The sequence below is a fragment of the Ipomoea nil genome, unplaced genomic scaffold, assembly GCF_001879475.1.
Source record: "Ipomoea nil cultivar Tokyo-kokei standard unplaced genomic scaffold, Asagao_1.1 scaffold1977, whole genome shotgun sequence".
Lineage (NCBI taxonomy): Eukaryota > Viridiplantae > Streptophyta > Magnoliopsida > Solanales > Convolvulaceae > Ipomoea > Ipomoea nil.
This window is the reverse complement of record NW_017618405.1, coordinates 1,291,779-1,311,344: the sequence shown is the minus strand read 5'-3', so window position 1 is coordinate 1,311,344 and position 19,566 is coordinate 1,291,779. Positions and strand designations below refer to the sequence as shown.

The following is a 19,566-nucleotide window of genomic DNA, read 5'->3' as shown; positions in this document are numbered from 1 at the left end:
ACACGAGGCAGATGACAGCCGATCATATGTCGCAAAAGAGGAAATAGGATAAGTACAACTACGTTTACCTTTCCGTTGAGCAATCGGAAGATCATCATCCAAGACTGGATCAAATGACACAGCGGTGGTTTCAGGGCATTGAGCTGGTACTGGATCCGGAAGGGAAGCAGGAGGCGATGCCGGAACGGGTGCAGCAGGCCGAGGTCTACCAGAATACACCTGTAAGACAGGAGGAGTAGGAACAGAGATAGGAGCAGAGGACGTGACCGTATACATCAAGATATCATCTCCCTCCCCCTCATGAATAACATCAGGAGATGCAGGAAAGAAAGGAACATCCTCATGAAAGGTGACATCAATGGAAACAAGGTACTTACCAAGCTCAGGAGAGTAACATTTGTAACCCTTTTGCACACGAGAATAACCAAGAAATACACACTTCAAGGACTTTGGATCTAACTTGGAGACATTGGGGCGGACATCTCGAACAAAAACACACGCAACCAAATATTCGTGGGTCAATATGAAACAAAGGTTTCGAAGGATACAGAGTATAACTCCTCTTTTGCACACGAGAATAACCAAGAAATACACACTTCAAGGACTTTGGATCTAACTTGGAGACATTGGGGCGGACATCTCGAACAAAACACACGCAACCAAATATTCGTGGGTCAATATGAAACAAAGGTTTCGAAGGATACAGAGTATGACAAGGTGTTTTCCCATCCAAAACCGCAGAGGGCATACGATTGATCAAGAAACAGGCTGTGGAAACAGCATCAGCCTAGAACTGCTTGGGAACCCCCCTCTGAAACATCAAGGCCCTCGCAGTTTCAAGCAGATGCCGATTTTTTTCGCTCAGCCACGCCGTTTTTGGAAGGTGTGTCAACACAAGAGGACTGATGTATCATACCTTTCCCACGCATATAAGAGGCAAAAGGATGTAAAAAATATTCTCTAGCATTGTCACTACGTAAAATTTTGACAGGAATACCAAATTGAATTTCAATTTCAGAACAGAACCCACAAAACACATCAAACAATTGAGAACGAGACTGCAGTAGATATAACTATGTCATGCGGGAAAAATCAACAACAAAAGTAACAAAATACTTATAACCGAGTTTAGATGTCACAGAACATGGACCCCAAACATCAGAATGTACTAACTCAAAAGGGGCAGACGCTCATTTGTGAACTCTAGGACTCAAATGCACACGATGGTGCTTAGAAAACTCACACGACTCACAATGTAAAAAAGACAAACTAGAAAATCGCGGACACAATTTCTTCAACAAGGGAAGGGAAGGATGCCCCAAACGACAATGTGCTTCAACTGGAGTGACAGCACTAGAACACGCAACAGACTCCGGCCTCGCTGTGTCAAGAACGTAGAGACCTCCAGACTCGCGCCCCTTACCAATAACCCTCTTCGTCATAAGATCCTGAAACACACAATGATCAGGGAAAAACGTAACAGAGCAATTCAAAACACGAGTAAGCTGGCTGACTGAAATTAAATTGAACGAAAAATTAGGTAGGTGCAAGACAGATGACAAAGGAAGCGTGGGGATTGACGTAATGGATCCAGACCCAAGTACACGAGAGGAGGATCCATCCGCTAAGGTGACCGGGGAACTATGTGGATGGGAAGAGAGCGTGGAAAAAAGACTAGAGTTACCTGTCATATGATCTGTAGCACCCGAATCTATAACCCATTTGGATGAGGATGAGAGAAGGCATGTGGTTGTATTACCTGAGTCAGCAATAGCAGTGACCGAAGAGGATGAATGTTTAAGGGATTCTTGGTACTGAGAGAACTTGGCAAACTCATCCGCAGAGACCATGACCGTTTTGGAAGATGCCTCAGGTGTATATGCAACATTAGCAGCGGAATTTCCCCGCTCCCTCAACCACTTCCTACAATCCCTTTTTATGTGCCCAGGCTTATGGCAATAATGACATACAATACCACCGGAACTGTACCCTTGAGAATTTCTATTAGTCCCACTATGAGGCGGATTGGATGATTGTCCCTGGGAGTTCCCATTGCGAGGATGGCGGCCAACGAGAGCACTGCTTGGTGGTGGGATGGTTACTCCGGAAAGACTCGGTTGCAATTGCTCCGAACGAATCAAACGTGGGAATACAACAGCTAGATAGGGACGTCTGAGGTACTCAGAATGGCAGACCTAGCTATATCAAACTCAGAAGGGAGACCTGCCAAAAAACTCATAACAGCCAGTTGTTCACGTTGTTGTTGCTGTGTTTTAATGTCAGTAGTGAAAGGCATAAGCTTATTAAGTGCCTCATACGTTTTCTTAAATTCCATAAAGTATGTCATAAGAGATAAATCCCGTTTCTCAGCACGATAAAAAGACTTGCAAACATCATAAATACGAGTAATATTCCCTTTCCCAGAGTACAAATAATCCAAATACGCCACCAATTCCTTAACAGAACCACAATGACTAATGAAGCCAACAATACTCTCATCAATAGAATTACGAATCTGCAGAAATAAACATGCATCATCCCGCACCCAAGTAGGCTCTTGGTTAGCCAAAGATGTTGTTAGGTGATCTGTCTTATCCAAACTAGTGAGATAAAGATGAATGACTTGAGTCCATTCCAAGTAATTAGAGTCATTAAGCTTACAGTCCGTGATCTTAGAAGTCACAGGAACAATATCAGTGACAACAACAGATTTATTATCAGCCATACCCACCAAAACATGAGCCCAAACAGATCAGAAATTATGCCGAAAAGTGAGCCCCGAAGGGGTACGAAACAACCTAACCTTATAACCGAAGTGGCAATGGTCCAAACTAAGTCCGGAACTGAGACGGCAGGACTTAGGCGACCCTGGAGGACCTGACCGGAGAAGTTTCCGGTCACCGGAGAAGCCGCACGCGCCGGCGCGTGAGGCCCACGCGCAGAGCAGAGCACCGGGAAACGCTGCAGATGTGGTCGCCGGACGCCGTCGGACCTTTCTGAGTCGGCGGTGATGACATGAGACCGCCGGAAAAAAATTTATTGAAGGGGCTCCGATACCATGTTATTAGGTTTAGAATGTAATACCTCTGGAGCAGCTCTCTCTCTCTCTCTGTCTCACTCACCTTTAGGGAGGATTTCAGCTCTCTATAAATGTAGGGTTAGAGGAAAACTGGTATGGAAGGTTCCATATACCTCAAACTCTAATTTCTAGATTTCCTAATATATAGGATTCTCAATATCACAGAATATTCTATAACACTTTTGTTGAGCATGCATTCCAACTATGAGTTTAAACTTTTAGTTGAGACAAAATATATTCCGCATCATTCAATTACTTTAACGTGCATTTGTGATTTCTCTAGTTATTACATTGATTGTTTGCTTTCAACTTTATGAACTATACATGTTTGGCAGTTAAGTGACATTGAAGCAGGCGAGTTTGGAGGGGCTCTTCCTGTGGGAGTTTGTACAGGGATCTTTACTGCCGACGAGCTCAAGGGAGCCAGCAATGGTGGGAATGCTTTGATACTACCAGATCTTTGTGACACAAGAAGATTCATGGCCATGCTGGGAGTAGATGAATAAACTCGACCACGTTGTAGATATTTAAGATACTTATCCTAATGTCTCAGTGTTGGTGGATAAATAAAAAGAAATGCAACTATCTCTAAAGAGCATTAACCCATCCTCTTATTTACTGTTCTACTTTTGATTGTCTCATTTTCTTATAAAATCACCCAGCTTATGTTATTAAGGCCGGCATACACGTGTGTTTGGAATATATTGTTATTTTGTTTTGGTGTAGAAATACCCCTTAAACCATGAGGTGTCTTGAGCATGCCTTAACTGTAGGAGGCGCTTTTAAGCCTTTACCGTACTAAGACTAATCCTCATTCGTACCGGCCCGGCCCAATTAAGGGGTAAAGTACTAACCAGATTGATTTTTGCATACGAGAGGAGGTTCAAACTCCTACCCCTCTTAAAGAATGAGAGTGTATGATCACTCACACCAACCAAGCTGGTTGAAATGATTATTTGTTTTGTGTTTGGTTGTGATGATTAGTTTTGAGGTTGGTTCTTGAATGGAATCTTAGTTTATTCTGCTCAAATTTTTTAAGAACATTGTCCATTTTTCGAACCAAATTTTTTTTTTTTTTTGAATATTGCTATCTTTTGAACCATTAGTTGGTCTAATTTTAGTCATTTGCTCGAGGATTGTGAGGTAATTCAGATTGGTTACATCATGTGGGTAAATTGGTTAGCGGCTAATACGAAGTATGGCTTGCACTCAAATGACTAAATTTGCTCCATATATATTAGAACAAGACAGTTCGAATGTTAATGTATTTGTCAAATGGCTAAAGTTGAACCCAATTCATAGTTGAAGGGTCGAAGACAATTAGGCGGGTTATCTTAGATTACCTAGGTAATTTGGGTCTGGTAATGTTATATTACCTTGTTTGGTTCAAGTTATGGGATTACCAGGTAATGTTATATTACCTAAAAGCTGACGTGGCGGTATGTGATTACCCCCATTTTTTAGGCAAATCTTAGATTACCTTGAGGGGGCGTTTGGTTCGGGTCATCTTAGATTACCTAGGTAATCTAGGTCTTGTAATGTTATATTACCTTGTTTGGTTCAAGTTATGTGATTACCAGGTAATGTTATATTACCTGAAAAGTGATGTAGCGGTAATGTTTCAAGGTAATGTGATTACCCCCATTTTTTTAAAGTAATCTTAGATTACCTTTATAAATACAAGGCAAATTGAATTCAAATCTATACTATATATAAAAATAAAATCCTAAACTTTAATTTTTTGCCCAATTCCTAAAAAATCTCTCTTTCTAATAAAATATATTGTTTTCTACTTTCCTATTTGTACTATAATTCTTGGTTAAAATTCATATTCTAATATTATAAAATAGTGTAATACAATTCCTATTATAATCTATCTATACTATATATAAAAACAAAATCCTGAACTTTAACTTCTCGCACAATTTCTAAAAAATCTTTCTTTCAAATAAAAATATATTGTTTTCTATGTTCCTATTCGTATATAATTATAGGTTAAAATTTCTATTCTAATATTATAAGATAGTGTAATACAGTTCCTATTATAAACTATATATAAAAACAAAATCCTGAACTTTGACTTCCCGCCCAATTCCTAAAAAATCTCTCTTTCTAATAAAATATATTGTTTTATACTTTCCTATTCGAACTATAACTCTATGTTAAAATTCATATTCTAATATTATAAAATAGTTTAATACAATTCCCATTATAATCTATCTATACTATATATAAAAACAAAATCCTGAACTTTAACTTCCCGCCCAATTTCTAAAAAATCTTTCTTTCTAATAAAAACTAGTATTTCCACCCGTGCGATGCACGGAATGGATTTGTTATAATATTTTAAGAATATTTGGATCGATATACAATTATATAAATTATAACATTGAATATTATATAATGCAATTGAAGAATTGAGTTCAATCAATTGTATTTTATGATATTATCATTGCTTGAATTTGAACAAATAATTATCCAATTAATAGCTAATGTGTATATGTACGAATCTGGTGCTGAAACTTTAGAGAATTATATATCAGTGTTTAGGATTTGTATTAATTAGACAAATTTGCTCGTTGTCTAGCAACTCAATTATAGAAATCATTTGTTATCCTAATTTATTTGTGTGGAAGATATATTTTCTGTGTAGATATGTATCAATTTTGTCATCTTCGCATAAAAAGAAAACATAATATCACTGGTTGAAATTACACATTATTGAAGGCATCTTTGTAGACGACATTGGTAGTAGCAACCGAATCTTGTTCATCTTTGTCTAGAGCTAACACCTTCAGGCCATCAGGATGGGTGACTCGGGAAAAAGTTATGTACAATTGACAGTAATTAAAGACCGGTTTTTTAGCAATAACCCAATGTGAGTTACTGGTTGTCCCTGGCTTTTGTTGATAGTCATGGCATATGCGATGATCAACGGGTATTGTGAAGAGCAATCTTGTATCAGAAGGAGTGAGACATTCAGGGGATAAGAAATTTGGTTCCTTCATTAGTTCCATTAACTATTCTTTGCTTCGACAATGTGTTCGGACAATCTTGTGACAAATTAAAGAAGCACGTATCATTGCAAAGACCAATAGAGTGGTCTATATTCTCCAATAACATAACATGTGCACCAACCTTTAATGTCAATGAATGATTAGGAAGCCTAGAAAATCTCAAACTATTTACGAATTCAAGAGTGTGTACTTCCGATAGATTTTCACCATCTAATTCGGCCTTACACAAAGAGTCACAACTTAATTATGTTTGACCTTCTGCAGTATTCATGTTGTACATGTACTGATTGCGACAACTATTAGTCTAGTTGATTTCGAATAACGGGAATAATCTGTCTAAAATCGCCGCCCAAAATTACAATATTTCCACCAAATGCCTTTTTATCACTACCCGGTATGGCGAACCTCAAAGATCCCTCATGGTTTTATCTAAAGCCTCAAAACAATGTTTGTGCGTTATCGCTGCTTCGTCCCATATTATCAATTTGCTCCTTATTATAAGCTTAGCAAGGTCACGATATATTGCACGTGGAATCTTCGTTCAAAGAGAATGGTATAGCAAATCCGGAATGCGCCATCCTGTCTCCTAGCAAGAGCAAAGATGCTATTTCACTTAAACCAACGTTGAGAACAATATCACCGTGCCTCCTTATCTTTGAAGATAACGTTCTCCACACTAACGTCTTGCATGTTCCACCATAACCGTGCACAAAGAACAATCCATCTCCATTAGAATCAATATCATTCATCACAGAGTCGTAGACATTCTTTTTTTTCGTCCTTCAATTGTGTTACCTTCCTGCTCTGTCTTCAACGATTCCTTGTCATACACCAACTCTTCAGCTATCAACATGTTTTCCATCAAATTAAACCCATGCTGCTTTCGTTTCGAATTGGTATTTCTGGAAATTCCTTCAAGCTCTTCCCCCAGAGATAGCAACTTCTCTAACTCCACTAGAGCGAACTGTTTCTTATCCGAATTTGATAACACCAAATCTTCATAGATCAAAAAAGAAAAAAAATATATTCTTTTTTAATATTCTCACTGAATTATATATATTCTCACTCAATTATTTTTTTAATACATATCAATTAGTTAATTATTAATAACATATTCTTTTTTAATATTCTCAGTCAAATATTAATAACAGATTTCTTTTCCAATTTATATATACTATTGTGTAAGCGGTCTTGCCATTTCCTTTATTTTATTTTATTTTATTTTATTTATTTTTTATTTTTCATTTGAGTCCATTTGAGATCATTTTTAATTTGAAATTAAGTATTAATATTCATTTTTTTTCCAATTGACCTAATTCCCATGCCATCTTTATTCTCAACCAATTATTTTTTTAATATGTATGAATTAGTTAATTACTAATAACATATTTATATATATATTTCTAGAAAATTATTAATAACAGATACCTTTTTCCCTATTTACCTATACTATAGTTAATCCGTTTCCTTTTTGAAATAGTTAATATGGGGATCTTGTTTATTTTTTAGTCAATTATTAATATTTATTTATTTTTTCAATTGACCTAATTTCCGTGCCATTTATATTCTCAGTCAATTATTTTTATTTAATATATATCGATTAGTTAATTATTAATAGCAAATTCCTTTTTTTTTATTAATATTTCCAGTCAAATATTAATAACATATTTCTTTTCCAATTTACATATAGTATTGTTTGGGCGATCTGGCGATTTACTTTTTCATTTTGATTAATTTGGGATCATTTTTTAATTTTTAGCTAATTATTAATATTCACGTCCTTTTTGAATCGGCGTAATTTTCGTGCAATTTTTATTTTCAGACAATTATTCTTTTTAAATACATATCAATTATTTTCAAACAATTATTCAGCCAGGCAGTTGAGTTTTAATGGGATTTTGAAATTTAATAAATTTAACGGAGAATTACAAAACTAATAATGGATAATATAATTTTTAACGAGAAAAGAAATATATAATATTGTTGAATTGAAATATGAATTTAAATATTGTTGTATTGTATTATGATTAGGAATTTTAATGTAGAATTGTAGTACATATAGGAAAGTAGGAAACAATATATCCCTTAAAAGGAATTGTATTACACTATTTTATAATATTAGAATAGGAATTTTAATGTAGAATTGTAGTACCAATAGAAAAGTATGAAACAATATATTCTATTAGGAATTATAGTACACTATTTTACAATATTACACAAATCTTAATAATATATAAAGAAAATATCATTTTTAGTCGTCTTGACGATAATACATGTATCAGTTTTAGTCCTTGACTATTTAAATTTTCAATTTTAGTGCATGACTATTCAATTTATATCACATTTGGTCATTGACTATTAACATTTTCAAATTAGGTGCATGACTATTCAACTTGTATCATACAGCGAATTCACCGGTGACGGACTAATTTATTTAAATTTTATTTTAAAATTATTTTGATAATTTTTAAATTAAAAACCTTAAAAATTAAAAAATTAAAAAAATAAAACAAAAAACGACAGCCACATCACCCCTCCTCCTTCGTCTCTGCCGGAGACGAAGGAGGAGGGTGGGGGGCATTTTATTTTATCTTTATTTATAATTTTTTTAATTTAAAAATTATTAAAATAAAAATTAAATAAATTAGCCGGTCACGGGTAACTTAGTCGAAATTTTGATCAGAAAATTTAACGGCAGGACCAATTATGATACAAGTTGAATAGTCATGCACCTAATTTGAAAATGGTAATAGTCAAGGATCAAATGTGCTACAAATTGAATAGTCGTGCACCAAAATTGAAAACTTAATAGCCAAGGACTAAATCTGATACATGTATTATAATCAAGGGACTAAAAATGATATTTTCTCATATATATATATATATATATATATATATATATATATATATATATATATATATATATATATATATATATATATATATATATATATATATATATATATATATATAATATGTAAAACGGTAAGTCACGTCCAAATATAACCCTAATTTTATATATTTTGATAGGTCAATTTGTATATAAGAAACTAATATTTAGTAGTGTCAATTGATCCTGAAAATAACATAAATTTGCCCATGTTTGGATTGGCAGGGCAATAATTTGTACCAAGAGAAGCAATACCCAAATTGAATGTGTAAGATCTACAAAATTGTAGTATGTTAAAACTTAGAGACGCTTCCGGCAGTGTTGTTCGTAATATATCACTCACTTTCCTTATACTTATCATCGCCGCCCTCGACCACCCACGACAGTTCAAATCGATGAAAACCCAATTGATTCATCTCTCGAGCTATCTTTGCCCTCGGACTCGGTTCCAGCAACAAGCTCTCATATCGCAAGTCGTGTAGGTAACAGGTCATCAAGAAATCCCTTTCTCATATACAAATTTATTTCTTATGATCGTCTCTCACCTTCATATAATGCGTTATTTCCAATAGACAGGTTGATAGAGTTAAAGCTCGACTGGTAGCTAAGGAATATACACAAGTTTTTGGGATTGACTATACTGACACATTTTCATCAGTAGCTAAAATTGCTTCAGTCAGAATCTTTCTCTCTATGGCTGTTATTCATCATTGACCCTTGCATCAATTAGATATTAAAAATGTCTTTCTTCATGGAGATTTAGAGGAAGAAGTCTACATGGAGCAACCTCCTGGGTTTGTTGTTCAGGGGGGGAGTGACTTGGTTTGTAAGCTCAAGCGTTCTCTCTATGGCCTACAATAATCTCCTCGTGCTTGGTTTGGAAGGTTCAGCATAGTAGTACAAAATTTTGGTTTAAATCGAAGCAAAGTTGATTATTCCGTCTTTTATAGACATCAACATGGTAAAAACATTTATCTTGTCGTATATGTTGATGATAGAGAAGATGTTGAAGGAATACAATTGTTGAAACAACATCTATTCCAACATTTTGAAACAAAAGATCTCGGGAAATTAAAATACTTTTTGGGAATTGAAGTAGCACAATCCAAGCAAGGAATTTGCATATCATAAAGAAAGTATGCATTGGATATACTAGACGAAACATGTATGATGAATTGCAAACTTCTTGACACTCCTATGGATTCAAATGTCAAACTCCTACCAGATCAGGGGGGCTTATCCAAGATCCATGGAAATATAGACGACTGGTCGGGAAATTAATTTATTTAACTGTAACTCGACCTGATATCTCTTTTGCGGTAAGTGTTTTTAGTCAATTCTTGGCATCTCCACGTGAAAGTAATTGGAAAGTTGCCGTTTGGATTTTACGATACATTAAGAAATCGCCAGGCACTGGATTGTTATACAAAGACCATGGAAATCTTGAAATTATTGGGTATACAGATGTAGATTGGGCAGGTGCATGAGATAGAAAATCAACATCTGAATATTGTATCTTTCATTCTTTCTTGGTGGCAACTTAATCTCTTGGAAAAGTAAAAAGCAAAATGTTGTTGCTCGATCAAGTGCAGATGCCGAATATCGATCCATGGCCCTTAGGACATGTGAACTTATTTGGTTGGAAAACTTCCTTATTGAACTGAAGATTTGTACAAAAGAATCCATGAAGCTCATTTGTGATAACCAAGCAGCTTTGCATATTGCGTCAAATTCAGTTTTTCATGAAAGAACGAAACACATTGAAATTGATTGCCATTTAGTTCGAGGGAAAGTTGCATCTGGAGATATTACTACTTTTGTAGGCTCAAATAATCAATTAACTGATATATTTACTAAAGCTTTAAGAAATCATAGGATTGAATATATTTGTAACAAGCTTGGTGCATATGATATACATGCTCTAGCTTGAAGAGGAGCTTTGAAACACAAAAGTTGTGTCTGTAGGAATATGTCTGTTAGTTGTGTAGAGTTGTATAGTAGGATTGTGTCCTTTAAATTTGTATATATTTGTCTGTTTTCTCTCTATTGAAACATGGAAGTAATACAACAAATCCTTCTACATCTTTCTCAACAATTCCATCTCCTTAGGACACATTCTCATGGCTCATGACTGCCTAAGAGGCAATTCATAAACAACTTGTGTTCTTGACATCCCATACTCCCCTTTTCTCAAAGGTGGAGTATGATTAATTAACCTCTCGGGTCTAGATTAGGTAATTACATCCCAATCGAAAGCCAATCACATTAGTTAACATCATCAAGTCAAGTCTTATCATTCCTATTGAACCAATTCAATGTCACATTTACATGGACTTAATCCCCCTCATCCCTATCCCCTTCCTAAGAGATTACTCACACATGATCATGATGTAAACTAGCATAGATTCAAGAACAAGAATTTCATATCAACTATAGTTAATAAATCAAAGTAGCAAAGCAAACAAATAATAAATTGCAATGAATTGAAAGACTGATATTGGAATTAACTTATGTAACTAATTGGAAGTAAACCTTGCAGCTGGAAAAGGAAATGAATCTTCTATCTACATCAACACATGCTTCTTCAGGAATAGAAATCGCAATTGAATCTAACTAGAACTTGTAAGGAAAATTGAAATCAAAATGCAATTACAAATTGTTTAGCTAGGAATGCTGAATGTCTAATTCTCTAACTTGATGAAAAAGTAAAAATATCCTAGATTGTAAAAACTCTCTCCATCAATGAAACTAACTTTTCCTATTTATACTTCTCGGATTAGGCGCGGGGGACTCTCACGAGTGTGACAGACCTCGTGAAGGCTATGATTCACTCTTTGAAGTCCCCTCTCACGAGCGTGACACCAAACGTGATAGCAGAAGTTGGTCTCACAAAGCTCCTCACGTGTGTGATAGCAGAGAACACGTTTTGAAGTTTTTCTCACGCCATGCATCACGAGCGTGAAACCCTTGGTGACAGGCTCCTCATCTGGCTTCTATCCTATTTTGTCCATTTTGAGTCCAAAATGCCCTTGATTTAACTCTTTTTGCCTTCAAACCTTGATATGTTCCCAATTTGCTCCATTCTACACAATTAATCACATAATTGATCAATTTAAACAACAATAAAGCAATTCTTATCCAAAATATGCATCATAAATTAGCACAATTGAACACCTATTGGCTATCGTCATGCAATGTCACAAGTAAATCGAAGGAATCACAATCAGATAAAATGGGATACCATACGTGCAAAAGGAATTAGAGATTGTAATTATAATTCAATATACACGTTTTCGCAAATAACAGAGCCTTTCAGTCAAGGAATTGAGAAGCCATTACTTTTGTTGAGCATGCATTCCAACTATGAGTTTAAACTTTTAGTTGAGACAAAATATACTCCGCATCATTCAATTACTTTAACGTGCATTTGTGATTTCTCTAGTTATTGAATTGATTGTTTGCTTTCAACTTTTTGAACTATACATGTTTGGCAGTTAAGTGACATTGAAACAAGCGAGTTTGGAGGGGCTCTTCCTGTGGGAGTTTGTACAGGGATCTTTACTGCCGACGAGCTCAAGGGAGCCATCAATGGTAGGAATGCTTTGATACTACCATATCTTTGTGACACAAGAAGATTCATGGCCATGCTGGGAGTAGATGAATAAACTCGACCACGTTGTAGATATTTAGGATACTTATCCTAATGTCTCAGTGTTGGTGGATAAATAAAAAGAAATGCAACTATCTCTAAAGAGCATTAACCCATCTTCTTATTTACTGTTCTACTTTTGATTGTCTCGTTTTCTTATAAAATCACCCAGCTTCTGCAATGTTACCTTTTCATGGGATATATGGTGATAACATGAATAGCGGTACTGTATATCTCTCTTTAATATTAAGGCCGGCATACACGTGTGTTTGGAATATATTGTTATATTTTGTTTTGGTGTATAAATACGGCAATTTATACCATACACCCCGACGTATGACTCTATGTGCGCCCAGCTTCAATACGGCGCCGTATGACATTGGTAAGTAACGACTTTTTTTTTTTTATTGTTCCGTTACCGCCGTTAAGTTTTAAGAAGAGGGAAGTAAGCGAGGGTTTCTAAAGTGATGGTTTCGAACATGTTTGTTGGATTTGTTGGATTAGAAAACAACACTGTAGGGACGACCATCTTAATCGAGCTGATCTTTGCGATTTGCTCTATATTTCACAATTATTAGATGTAAGACATGGATGAATCGATTGTGCAGCAGCATGTGGTGGAGACAGAGCAATGAACTGATCCGGTTGGAGTGGCAGATACAAAGAATGTTAATCCAGGTTTTTATATTTGATTTTTCAGATTATTTTGTATTTTTTCGCTGTGTGATGAATATTATTGAATTCGCATGGGATACTGATTCGTTGAATTATATGAGAATTGGTATATGATTTGTGTTTTTGATTGTGTTTGTATTGGATGTGAGTATGGTCTGACTAGAAGGCGTTAATTTAGGGATGTTTTATGTGCATTATATGGTTTGATTTGTGCGTTTTTTATGCAATTGTGTAGATTTTAGGATTGAATGTCATAGTAAGATGGACTGAAAATATATTTTATATATTTATGATTATGTATATTGTGCTATGTGTTTATGTGTATTATAGTTATGGATTATGTACATTAATAGTAGGGGTACTTAAACTGTATGTGGTTTGCAGCTGATCAGGATTTGGTAGGGTTGTCAGTGTGTTCGGTTGATGAAGCATATGACATGTATAATGACTATGCTTTTAAAGTAGGTTTTAGTGTGAGGAGGGGTAAGCAAAGATATACTTCTGCTACAAAAACAATGAAGACGAAGATGTTTCATTGTTCTAAGGATGGATTTAAAAGGATTACAGGAAAAGGGTGTTATTCTAAAATTGATGGCCGTACAGGTTGCGGTGTATTTGTCCAATTCGATTTACATGAGAATGGGATGTGGATTGCTTCGAAGCATGAGAAGTTGCATAATCACGAATTGGTTCCACCAAGCAAGAGTTACCTTCTAAGGTCACATAGGATGGTGTCTAGGAATCATATTTCTTATCTTACTGATTTGAAGAGCAGTGGTGTGTCTGTTGCAGATGGTGTAAGATTCCTTAAAACACAATCAGGGGGATCACCACTTGTTGGTTTTACAAGTAAGGATGCATATAACTCTTTATGTACCGATGCATTGAACAAATTGGATGGGACTGATTCCAACACATTGATTGAAATATTCAAACAGAGGCAGTCAAGTGAAATGGATTTTTACTTTGATTTTGAGGTGGATCTGGAGTCAAGGTTGTGTAGTTTTTTTTGGAGGGATGGACGAATGAGGAGAGATTATGAATTGTTTGGGGACTTGTTAGTTCACGATACAACATATCGTACTAACAAATATGACATGATTTGTGGACCTTTTGTTGGCATGAATCACCATTGCATGAATGTCATGTTTGGATGCGGTTTTTTGATGAATGAGAAGACTGAGTCATTTGTATGGTTGTTTAACTCATTTTTGAGATCTATGGATTACAAAAGTCCACAAAGTATAATGACTGATCAATGTGATGCTATGGCTGCTGCAATTGTTCAAGTTTTTCCAAGTTCACGACATCGTCTATGTATATGGCATATTGGTGAGAACTCAAAGAAGCACATTAAAGGGTTAAGAAATCAAAAAGATTTCTTAGATATATTCAATTGTTTGCTGAAGTATACGGATACAGATGCAGAGTTTGAATTTTACTGGACAAGGTATGTGTCTGGTTTATGCTTCGTTATTATTATTATTATTTTTTATATTATTAGTTTATATTGGCTTATCATAGAATGACTATTTTTAGATTATATATTATAAAATACAGAATTAATTTTTTGGATCAAGTTTATGTGTATTACTTTGATAGTTTATGTGTATTCATGTATAAGATTATGTATATTAGTAGGTTCTGTATCTAATATCCTGATATGTTTGTAGGTTTACTTTAATATATATATATATATATATATATATATATATGGCATGTTATTTCAGGATGGTTACAACATATAAATGTCACAATAATAATTGGATTGAAAAGCTTTATGGGTGTAGAGAAAAATGGTGTCCTGCATTTAATAAAGATTATTTTTCGGGTGGGATTTTATCTTCTCAAAGGAGTGAGACCACAAACCACTCTATTTCTAGAAGGTTGTCTAAGACTTCTGGACTATGTGATTTTTATAGCTCATTTGTTGGGGTTATATCAGAGTGGAGAAGTAGAGAGAATGGGGAAGATGTTCGATGTTCACAAGGTGTACCTACAATGGTGATGGATAATGTTAAGATTATGTTGCATGCTAGGGAAATTTATACAATTCAGATATACTATTTGTTTGAAGAACAATTTTTGAAAGGTGGATCATGCTATCAAGAGTGTGTGATGTTGAAAGATGGTGTGTACAAGTATCATGTTTGGAGGCCTGATGTTGATATTATTAGGCATGAAGTGATTTTTAACAATAGACAAATGGACATTGGATGTAGTTGCAAGTTGTTCACTGAATTGGGGATTTTGTGTTGTCATTATTTACGCATTCTAAATGTGCATTGTGTTTCTGAAGTTCCTGAGAAATATATTTTGAAGAGGTGGACTAAAAAAGTCGTTGAAGATGATAATTTTGATATAATGTCTAGAGTTGATAGTGTTAATGTTGCATCTTCTGTTTGGTTATTAGAAATCATTAGGAAATTTCAAAGGCTTGCTGTTTACAGTAAGGAAATTATCGAAGGACGGAAGATTTGTGAAGAAGCAATTGCAGATGCAAAGAGAAGACTTGAAGCTGAATGTGGTGGTAGTTTATTTGAAGAATGTGACATAGGATCGTCAACTGGTGTTATAAATGAACCATCAACTAGGCGGATGAAAGGGCTGCGAAATAGGAGGGTGAGCAATGTTATTTCAAAGAAATATAACAAAGTAAGGGGACGGAAGCATCTTGCACATATGGTTGCTTCCAAAATAAAATCTGCTGTTCAGTCTCAAGTTGAGAATGATATTTCAAATATTGCTGGTGATGGATATCTTGTGCATCCAAGTTCCGGAGGTTCTAATTTTTGTCATGTTAGAACAATGTCAAGTATGGAAGATAATCAAAGCATATGTTAGTGTTAATCATCGTAGTTATATGTATCGTGTACAGAAGGATGTTGAATCATATAACTCAGCAGTAATAAAAATAGACCTTTATTATGATGTGTGCTGTTTTAAAAGTTTATGTGTATCCATTATATAGTTTATGTGTATTACTTCATATGATTATGTACATTTTTATTTGTGTTCATTACGTTTATATATTTATGTACATTTTTTTTAGATTTGCAGTTATCAGTATAGGGAAATGATATGATTGGTCCTATGTGTATTCTTTGCATGGATTATATTCAGTAGGATGTTGGATTGTATAAATTAGCAGAAACAAAGATATTCTCAGACTTTTTTTTTTTTTTTAGTATGTGCACTGTTTTAAAAGTTTATGTGTATTCATTATATGATGTATGTGTATTACTTCATATGATTATGCACATTTTTATTTGTGTTCATTACTTTTATATATTTATGTACATTTTTTTTTTAGATTTGCAGTTATTAGTATAGGGAAATGATATGCTTGGTCTTATGTGTATTCTTTGAATGGATTATATTCAGTAGGGTGTTGGATTGCATAACTTAGCAGAAACAAAGATATTTATCAGACCTTTTTTATTAGTATGTGTATTGTTTGAAACGTTTATGTGTACTCATTATATAGTTTATATGTATTACTTTATATGATTATGTACATTTTTTTAATAGTTTATAGTTTGTATATCCTTTGCATTGATTATGCACAAAACTATATTGGAATAATATAAAATACGAGTCAACATGAGCTTGGATTACCAAAACGGTTTTATACAAATTTCTGCTAATAGTCAATCAACTGAAACTTCCAAAAATTGAACCAAAATACAAGTAAATATGAGCTTGGATTAGCAGAATTGTTTTTTTTTTTTTTTTTTTTGTTTTTTTTTTTTTTTACAGATTTTGTTAATAGTTTAATTTCTATTTCTTGTAAATGTCCCTTGCCGACTGCCTGACTGTTTCCATGTATTCATTGTTTTTCCACATGAGTATGTTTGCTGCATATTTGGCTCTAAGTGACGTAATGAAAGTAGCCTACAATAAAAAAAAAGAAGATAGATGTTAAAATAAGAAGAAACAAGAGATAACATGTGTAATGTAGAACAAAGTTGATTATTACTTACATCCTTATCCCCCCCCCCCCCACCCCTGTGAAACCAGTGTCCCACTTGTTTACTTCAGTCCCTTTGTAAGTCTCCATGTGGCGCATGCAATACACGCCACAATCTGTCGTGTTCTCTTCATCCTGCCATGGCATTTGAATGCACTTCACTTCAATATTCTTGACTTTCCTAGCAAGGGAGTTTTTCTTTGTTTGGAGGTATTTGTAGAAAGCTGTTTTCTGCAGAATATAGTAATTGTAGTGTTTAATTAATTTGAGTAATGTAGATATTAAACTATAGGCTATAGATATTAAATATGAGCATTAGTATATCTTACCAATTTGGCTGTGCAGTTCTCATATCTGTTTTTACTTGGTATTCCTTCAGGCAATAGTTTGTTGTCAATGATCTGATGTTTTGATTTGGGGATGTTAAAACACATTAAGTAGTAGTGATTGTGCCTCAAGAGTGTAAAGAAAACCTGAAATGAATAATTAAAAGGGATTTAACAAATTGTGTCAAATACATAAGTAAATTCAATAATATTAGAATTCATATACTTAGGTATATAGTTTTTGTTTTTGTTTTTGTTTTTTTTTTTTTTTGTTTTTTTACTTACAAGACTTGCATCAGTTATATCAATAGCAGTCTCCCTCAACTGGTAGTCAATATTTGTACAGAAGTCACCAACATTCATATTCCTAGTTTTTATTTCAACCTTTTCAAGCGTCATCTGTAAAGAAGAGGTTGGGTGTCATATAGTACATTGTTTAAAAAAAAATGCTTAGTTCAAGACGTGTACTTACGTAAGCAGCCTCTGAGAAGAAGATCCTCTTTGGTTGATCAATTGCTCTTTTCATATCAATCATGGTCAATCTATGTGCCCAAATCTGCATAATAATATTGGTAGCTAGTTGCCCACTTGCCAATGTTGCAAAGTCCTCTCTTGTTGTAAACAGATCATGGGCAGAAAACAGCATTTCACTGGAAATAAACAAAACAAGTTGATATTACGTTTTGAAATCTTAAAATAATGCACAGGTATGGAATTAAAGTTCATAATGTAAAGTAATCTATTGTTGCCCCATAATGTAAATGTATAATATACATAATGTTATGAAGTAATACACATAATGTATAACCAGGATACACATAATTTTGAGTATAGAAATAGCGGTTATCTATGATGAGGTATAGCAACTGAAAACATTTATTATAACAAGTTATAGAAGAAATACATACAAAGAAGGGTATTCCTCTTCATTTGGTGGCAGGAACGCATAGTCCGAGATCAGTTTTTCCCTGGCTGAAACATTTTTGAGCTTTGAAATGTTGCTTGTCCAATACGGGGATCGACAGGCTAGAGGGAGCTTCTTGAATTTTCGCTGTGGCCTTTTCAGGACATTGACATCTTCAACCTCATCTTCAGACTCAGCCATGATGCTTTGTAGAGACAGAAAAGTAATTATTAACATGTTTTAACTTTTTAGCAATAGGCATAATAACATGATTAAATAATTAATAAGACTAAAAATGTACATAATATTATAGCAGAATACACATAAAATATGAAAGCAATATACATAACCACAATTGGTTCATGATTGATGAGATATTAAACTGAACCATAAATGTACATAATTACTAGATTAAATACACATAATGATACTGTTAAGTGAGTTTTACCTATCAAACTCAATTTGGTCTGGAGTTTGTTGTTCCGGGGCTGGTAGTAATTGTGTTGACCCATCAGCTATGTCATCAACCTACTTCTCCAAGAATGTTGCAATTGGGGTCATTGGTGTTGTATTTTCTTCCATTGCTTGTGGTGGTGGTGTGTTGGGTGCTGCTGATGTTGGTGCAAATGCTGATTGTGGTTCTGATGTTGGTGCGTGTGGAGGTGGTGTTGTTTCGGGTGGAGTTGCATTTTTTGTTGCTTTTTCAGGTATGTTTGGTGTAGTAGCATCAGGGCCAGTTGGCGTTAGCAGATGAAATGTGGGTGCAGGTATGTCAGTAGTTGACATGTTCTTCAATGTAGCCATGAATGCCGCTTCAAGTTCAGCAACTGCATCCAAGAAACTTGGCTGGTTGTATATATCATCATCACGTAGCAGGCTCTCTGGTAGGGTTGGATTCGGGCTTGGCGTGAGGTTTGCATTGGTGGATAAGTTGCTGAATACATTCTTTATGATATCAATGACAGAGGTGTTTGCCCCAACCCCTGCCATGACCTCACCAAACTCCATAATGCTTGTGGTCATTTTTTTCAAGGCTTTGGTGACTTTTTCAACTTC

The 19,566-nt window shown here is 34.7% G+C and overlaps 1 protein-coding gene and 1 long non-coding RNA gene across 3 annotated transcripts in view; one reads left to right on the top strand and one right to left on the bottom strand.

The window, feature by feature from the left end:
* LOC109147156 overlaps positions 1-3,735 on the top strand; it is an 18,086-nt gene extending 14,351 nt beyond the window's left edge. Inside the window, exon 6 of one of the 2 annotated variants that reach the window (XM_019294795.1) lies at positions 3,415-3,735. In XM_019294795.1, coding sequence (XP_019150340.1) covers positions 3,415-3,585 — 171 coding nt within the window. In that variant the 3' untranslated portion in view covers positions 3,586-3,735. The remainder of the gene's footprint in view (positions 1-3,414) is intronic. The other variant, XM_019294798.1, reaches the window with a different exon arrangement.
* LOC109147159 lies at positions 1,168-19,566 on the bottom strand. Its single transcript, XR_002048565.1, has 3 exons — positions 19,555-19,566; positions 1,685-1,911; positions 1,168-1,448 (listed from the first exon to the last, which is right to left on the bottom strand). It is a non-coding gene; the product is annotated as an uncharacterized LOC109147159 (long non-coding RNA).